Below are 8035 nucleotides of genomic sequence, written 5' to 3' on the forward strand. Positions count from 1 at the left end.
AAATTTGTGTTAGTGGGAAAGGTGAATAATAGGGAGCTCTATTCGACAACATAGAGCGTTTGTCAATAACAGTATATGCTGTAAAAGTAATAAAATATATTCATCAATTTACTTACGAACCGTCCTAAGGGAAAAACAAAACAAAACACAAAATTTCGGCAAATCGCGCGATCGTTCTGCCGTCCGAAACAAGAGCCAACACGCACTGAACTAATTAACTTTATTACCGGCCGCGCAATGCAAAACACAAAATTTCGGCAAATCGCGCGATCGTTCTGCCGTCCGAAACAAGAACCAACACGCACTGAACTAATAAACTTTATTACCGGCCGCGCCATGCAAAACACGAAATTTCGGCAAATCGCGCGATCGTTCTGCCGTCCGAAACAAGAGCCAACACGCACTGAACTAATTAACTTTATTACCGGCCGCGCAATGCAAAACACAAAATTTCGGCAAATCGCGCTGTTCGAGTAGAAGTGCATACCATGCCACATTCAAACTCGACACGAATATTTCAACGCCACCTGTATGTGGTATTACAACTGACAGCATTTTGTTCATCGAGTGTGGCTTTCTGCAGTGAAAGTTTGGTTGGCACCTCACCTTCCGGACAACCCCATTGCTATTGAATCGATGAAGTATAAAAGCACGACGGACATGATTGATCTTCCCTTTTTTCCCGTCATCTACCCACCATCACTGTTGGACACCATTAGCCGAGCATCAAACCAGTGAATTTACTGTACCCACTTGAAATTTGAATTTAATGTTGAAATATATTAATAGAGTGAAGTTAAGTTGAATTAAACTAAGTGAAATAAAGTGATTAAATAAAGTTAAGAGTTAAAAAAGCAATAAAACTACTTACCTGTAATTGTGTGCCGCCATTGCTGAGTACCTGAAAGAGAAGAAATCGTGCCCATTCGAGTCCCCGTTGTGGTGTGTGAACGGAACAAATTGAGCACAGAATCACGTTTCACCTACGAACCTACTTTTTAATCCACTGAGTTAACATCTGGTCCTTCGGATCCGGGTTGGTCGTCGAACTCCGGCCATTCTGGAAAAAATCTCCATTGCTTCGGGTGGATCCACGTGGGTGCAGCCATACGGTGGGACTTATCAGGCTTCATTAAAGGCTCGCTATAGCCTTCAATAAGGTAATTAGCATTCCATAGACAGTTCTTTTTCCGTTTGAGCTGCGCGGTCTTCTGCTTTACAGACCCTGTCCACGTTCACACATCACGGAATCCCTGGTGGACATTCCATCTCAACTGGACTTAAGATAGGGCTAGCTATAGCCGTTGGCAAGCTCGCCATTGTGCGTCACGAGAATTTAGACGACAACTGTCTGCAGAATAGACTTCGTACAAGGCTAGCTATAGCCTTAAATAAGGTAATTAGCGTTCCATAGTAAGTTCCGTTTCCTGTTTGAGCTACGCGGTCTTCTGCTTTGTAGACCCTGCATACTACAGTGCTTCGCAACGAATCGTGGAGTACGGTGACCTACCTGGTTCCAGTTTCCGTTAAGCATGTCACTCGAGCGACGTATCAAGGGACTAAAAACGAAGCAGAAAAGTATTCTTTCGTCGTTTGGCCTGATCAAAACGTATGTAGAAAAGTTCGATGAAGGAAAAGATGCCATTGAAATTCCAGCCCGATTGGAAAATCTCAACGCACTTTGGAAGGACTACAAGGGGGTTCAAGAGGAGCTCGAATCCATCGATGAAACCATCGAAGAGCAGTTTAAGGAAAGGGCAGAATTTGAGACGGCTTACTACCGGGTCAAGGGATTTCTTCTCTCAGTGAGTAAAGCACATACAGCACCCATCGCGTCAACCTCCTCCAACTCAAGCGCGCAATTCAATGTTACAGCGTCCCACGTGCGATTGCCTAATGTCAAGCTACCAGTGTTTACTGGAAGCTTAGACAACTGGTTAAATTTCCATGACTTATTTGTTTCATTGGTACATGCTTCGCTCGAACTATCCAACATTAAATATTTTTTATTAATTGCGTTCGTCCTTGGCTGGACGCGCATTGAAACTTGTTCAAACTATACCTATCAGTGCGAACAACTACCCAGTGGCATGGAAGCTATTGGAAGATCACTTTCAAAATCCTGCACGGCTAAAGCAAACTTATTTGGATGCTCTTTTTGAGTTTGCAATACTAAAGCGAGAATCTGCTACTGAATTACACTCGCTAGTTGAAAAATTTGAAGCGAATGTGAAAGTTTTGGCCCAGCTCGGAGAGAGAACCGAGTTCTGGGACTTGATTCTAATTCGCATGTTAAGCTCCCGTCTCGATCCGACCACTCGTAGGGATTGGGAAGAGTATTCCTCTACGAAAAATGGTATTACCTTCAAGGAGCTCACTTCTTTCATACAGCGAAGGGTTACTGTGCTACAAACGATCCAGGGAAGGGCTGTAGACACGCCAGCATCATCCTATCAGTCGAAGAAACCAGTATCACGTCCGGTATCCAGTCACGGGGCCAGCCAAATGATCATCAGTCGAAAGTGTTCATTATGTTCCAGCCATCATCCGTTGTACATGTGTCCAGTATTTTCAAAACTCGAGGTAGGGGAGAAAGAAAAGGAAATCCGGAGGCTGCAGCTCTGTCGGAATTGTCTTCGGTCAGGACATCACGCAAGAGACTGTACTTCCTCCACATCTTGTCGTAAATGTCGAGGCCGGCATCACACACAACTTTGTGCCGGGGAAAAGGCAGTTGCTGTGAACTCCAGAACTGTAGAACCATCTTCTTCGACAACGTTAAAAACTGAAATGCTACACGAACAACCCACAACGTCCGCCTCCGCCACTATCAACGATCCGATTAGCTATGCAAGTTCTGAGCAAGCCCGTAGGTGCGTACTTCTAGCCACAGCTGTCGTCAAACTAGTTGATGACAATGGCACAGTTCATATCGCAAGAGCACTCCTTGACTCGGGGAGCGAATGCTGCTTCATGACGGAGTCGTTCTCACAACTCGTCAGAGCACACCGTAGAAAGATATCAGTTCCGATTTCGGGTATTGGTCAATCGTCCACGCAAGCTCGGTATAAGATCTCCGCTTCGGTACGCTCACGGGTCAGCGATTTCAGCACGTTTGCAGAATTCTTGGTACTTCCAAAGGTCACTATTGATCTGCCATCTGCAACAATTGAAACTTCTACTTGGGAAATTCCTTCCGGTATTTTGCTTGCCGATCCACAGTTTCACGAAGCGAATCCGATCGATATAATCATCGGCGCGGAAGTATTTTTCGATCTATTTAGAGTGCCCGGCCGAATTCAACTTGGAGAGTCGTTACCAACCCTGGTAAACTCCGTCCTCGGTTGGATCGTTTCGGGAAAAACTTCGTCCAGCACTCCGAAGACTCCAGTAATCTCCAACTTAGCCACGATCACAGATGTACATCAAATGCTAGAGAAGTTTTGGACTCTTGAGGAGGACCATGCCGCTCCAAACCATTCCGTAGATGAAGCTCATTGCGAGGAATATTTTCGAAGCACTGTTAAACGCAATTCGGAGGGACGATATATCGTTAGATTGCCTTTGAAAGAAAAGGTGATCAACCAACTCGGCGACAACCGCAATACTGCAATTCGCCGATTTCGAATGCTAGAAACTCGTCTCAGGCGCAACTGCACCATGGCGAACCAATATTGTACATTTATGGACGAGTATCTAAACTTGGGTCACATGCGGTTTGTTCAAGATTACCAATCGCCACCACCACTTTGTTATCACATGCCCCACCATGCTGTAATCCGTGAGGACAGCGCCACGACAAAACTACGAGTAGTTTTTGATGCGTCGTGCAAATCAATCAATGGACTTTCACTGAACGATGCATCAATGGTGGGCCCCACTGTCCAGCAGGAAATTCGATCGATAATCATGCGTTCGAGAATACACAAGGTGATGATCATTGCTGACATCAAACAGATGTACCGTCAAGTACTCGTGGACGAACGAGATACACCTCTGCAACGAATTGTGTGGAGATCATCACCGGAGCACCCTCTGGGTACCTACGAATTACTAACCGTAACCTACGGCACAGCAAGTGCGCCGTTTCTTGCCACTCGGGTTCTCCAACAGTTGGCTGACGACGAACAGCAACAACACCCAACAGCAGCTGCAACTCTACGTAAGGATTTTTACGTAGACGATCTTTACTCGGGAGCGAACAGCATCGACGAAGCAATTGAGCTCCGGCAGCAACTTGAAGCACTACTTCTCAAGGGTGGATTTCAGCTTCGAAAATGGGCATCGAACGAGGAAGCAGTGTTGGACGGTGTACCTCTGGAGAATCGCGCTCTTCAAACATCATTCGACCTTGACCGTGACCAATCCATAAAGTCACTGGGTCTTCTCTGGGAACCGGCCCTAGACCAACTTAAATACAAAATCAAGCTACCACAGGAATCGCCTGACGCTCCACTCACAAAACGCTCCGCTCTTTCACAAATCGCTCGACTTTTTGACCCCCTTGGTTTGTTGGGCCCAGTTGTGGTCACTGCAAAGTTATTCATGCAAGCACTATGGATGCTGAAGAACGATAACGGAAAGGTTTTCGATTGGGACCAAGAACTGCCTTCATCCATGCGAGACACTTGGCTCTCATATTGCACTCAACTACCACTGCTTAACAATCTTCGAATTGATCGGTTTGCCCTTGCGACGAGTGCTGCTTCCGTCCAATACCACTTTTTCTCTGACGCTTCAAAGCATGCGTATGGTGCATGCTGCTACCTCCGATCAACTGACACATCTGGTGCAATTAAAGTTACCCTCCTGACTGCCAAATCAAGAGTTGCTCCATTAAAACAGCAGAGTATCCCTAGACTCGAGCTATGTGGAGCCCTTCTTGCATCCGAATTGTATCAAAAGGTAACAGCAGCTCTTGAAATAACTGGCGAGACATTTTTCTGGGTCGACTCGACGACGGTTATCAGCTGGCTTCAAGCTACTCCGTCATCGTGGGCCACCTTTGTTGCCAATCGGGTCTCTAAGATCCAACTTACCACGCAAAATTGTTCCTGGCAACATGTCGCCGGGCAGGAAAATCCAGCGGACTGTCTGTCTCGTGGAATTCCAGCAGAAAACATCCTCAACAACAAACTCTGGTGGCAAGGACCAAACTGGCTCCAACTTGATCAACAATCTTGGCCAAGCGAATCACCGAATCAAACTTCTGATGGCGAAATTCTCATGGAAGCAAGGAAACAAAGCTCAACGGCATGTCCGGCGTCTACGGAACCATCATTCGTCGATATTCTTGTGGGAAACTTTTCAAATTTGAACCGGCTTCTGAACGTAGTCGCCTATTGCCAGCGATTCATTCGGCATTGCCGACGGCAACCTAGTATCAACGCGGATCCTACCTACATCACCACTGAAGAACGACATACTGCTGAAATCACTATAATTCGACTAATTCAACAACAATCCTATCCTGAAGAATGGAAGCAGCTCAATCTAAAAAGATCCGTGTCACCTAGGTCCCGCCTAAGATGGTTCAATCCATTCATCTCACCTGAGCAGGTCATACGAATCGGTGGACGGTTGAATCAAGCACCTCAGCCTTTCGACAGCAAGCATCAGCTTCTCCTACCAGCGACACATCCGTTCTCGAAGCTCCTAGTCCGCTCGTGTCACGAAAAAAATCTGCACGCGGCACCTCAGTTGCTCATCACAATCATCCGTCTGCGATACTGGATCACAGGGGCCAGGAGCCTGGCCAGATCCATCACACGTAATTGTGTCACCTGTGTACGAGCTCGTCCAAAACTGCTGGAACAGTTTATGGTTGACCTACCAGCATCCCGTGTCACTGCAACGCGACCGTTCACGGTAACCGGTATTGACTACTGGGGACCTATCACTCTGCAACCCATACACCGCCGTGCAGCCCCGAGAAAAGCCTATGTCGCGGTCTTCGTATGCTTTTCCACTCGCGCCGTGCATCTGGAATTAGTTATCGACTTAAGTACGGCAAAATTCATCCAAGCGCTAAGGCGCTTCGTCTCTCGCCGCGGCTTATGTAGCGACATCCACAGCGACAACGGTAGAAATTTCATTGGTGCTGCAAATGAATTCCGACAACTGATTCGCAGCAAGGAATACAAACAATCCATGGCAACGGAATGTAGTGAGAATGGGATCAGATGGCACTTCAACCCGCCGAAAGCATCTAACTTCGGCGGCCTATGGGAGGCTGCGATTCGATCAGCCCAGAAGCATTTCAATCGCGTTTTGAAAAACCACACACTGCCGCACGACGAGATGGAAACATTACTGACGCAGATTGAGAGCTGCCTTAACTCTCGCCCTATAACACCCTTAAGCGACGATTCGACCGACTTCGAAGTCCTAACGCCCGGACACTTTCTTATTGGATCTCCACTTAAGGCTGTTCCACAAATAGACTCTACTGAAATTCCCTTTAATCGACTCCGACTCTGGCAGCAGACCCAGAAGATGTTTCAGCTGATCTGGAAACGTTGGCACGCTGAATATCTTTCCACTTTGCAACCTCGCACGAAATGGTTCAAGCCCCCGATCGAAATCAAAATAAACCAGCTGGTGCTTCTTCGGGATGATAATTCTCCTCCAATGAACTGGCCAACCGCACGAATCATCGATCTGCATCCTGGGGCCGACGGGATTATCCGAGTTGTCACGGTGCAGTCTCCTACTGGTCGATTTATTCGTCCGGTGAATAAAATCTGCTTGCTGCCGATTCCTCCCACGCAAACCACCAACACGGAGAACGAAAGTGAGTAGCAGCAGCAAAGAATAACCGCAAAGTAGAAACCTCTCAGCAGAAAATCATGCCCAATCTGACGTCGTCATCTTTATGTCCAAAAATCCACAATCCTGGTCAACCTCGACAGTTCCAGTCCAGAGCACCTAAAAAGATTAAATGGTCCTTTGTTAGAAAGGACAAGGTAAGAGCCTGTCCTATAAATTGAAATTTTCCCGTAACCCGCTACCGGGTCTTATTTTTCGTTCCATATGCTTTGCTGAGTTGTGCTGATTGTCAACATTGAGGCAGTGGTTGCTTTGACGTTCACGTCATCGTTTCATCGATTGAAAGGGAAAACTGTCAAAACCAGCGTATCATTCGAAAAGAGCCAAAATTGAATCAGCCGAACTCATGGTGTGAATACAAGCAAGAATCGTTTGCAGAAATGCTATTTCTGAGGGGCCAGCATGTTCGAGTAGAAGTGCATACCATGCCACATTCAAACTCGACACGAATATTTCAACGCCACCTGTATGTGGTATTACAACTGACAGCATTTTGTTCATCGAGTGTGGCAGTGAAAGTTTGGTTGGCACCTCACCTTCCGGACAACCCCATTGCTATTGAATCGATGAAGTATAAAAGCACGACGGACATGATTGATCTTCCCTTTTTTCCCGTCATCTACCCACCATCACTGTTGGACACCATTAGCCGAGCATCAAACCAGTGAATTTACTGTACCCACTTGAAATTTGAATTTAATGTTGAAATATATTAATAGAGTGAAGTTAAGTTGAATTAAACTAAGTGAAATAAAGTGATTAAATAAAGTTAAGAGTTAAAAAAGCAATAACACTACTTACCTGTAATTGTGTGCCGCCATTGCTGAGTACCTGAAAGAGAAGAAATCGTGCCCATTCGAGTCCCCGTTGTGGTGTGTGAACGGAACAAATTGAGCACAGAATCACGTTTCACCTACGAACCTACTTTTTAATCCACTGAGTTAACACGCGCGATCGTTCTGCCGTCCAAAACAAGAGCCAACACACACTGAACTCGCTTAAAATGTCTATAAAAATCATCAAAAATGCCCTTTAGTATTTTCCGAGAACATTTTCCATGAATTCGCTGTAATATTTTAAAACCATAACCCCGAAAATTCTCCGAGAAACTCTCCCACTTTTTATTCCAGAAATTCCTCCATGTGATCTCCCAAAAAAATCCGCCAATAATTTCCCCGGAAATTATTTCAAGAACTTCTTCAGAAAT

The 8035-nt window shown here is 45.9% G+C and overlaps 1 protein-coding gene across 1 annotated transcript; it reads left to right on the forward strand.

The window, feature by feature from the left end:
* Positions 1 to 1532: 1532 nt before the first annotated feature.
* On the forward strand, positions 1533 to 6801 carry LOC134209715 (uncharacterized). Its single transcript, XM_062685732.1, has 2 exons — positions 1533 to 1805; positions 2179 to 6801. Exons 1-2 carry the CDS (start codon positions 1533 to 1535, stop codon positions 6799 to 6801), a joined length of 4896 nt encoding a protein of 1631 aa, XP_062541716.1.
* Positions 6802 to 8035: the final 1234 nt, after the last annotated feature.

Source organism: Armigeres subalbatus, chromosome 2 (assembly GCF_024139115.2).
Source record: "Armigeres subalbatus isolate Guangzhou_Male chromosome 2, GZ_Asu_2, whole genome shotgun sequence".
NCBI classification, from domain to species: domain Eukaryota; kingdom Metazoa; phylum Arthropoda; class Insecta; order Diptera; family Culicidae; genus Armigeres; species Armigeres subalbatus.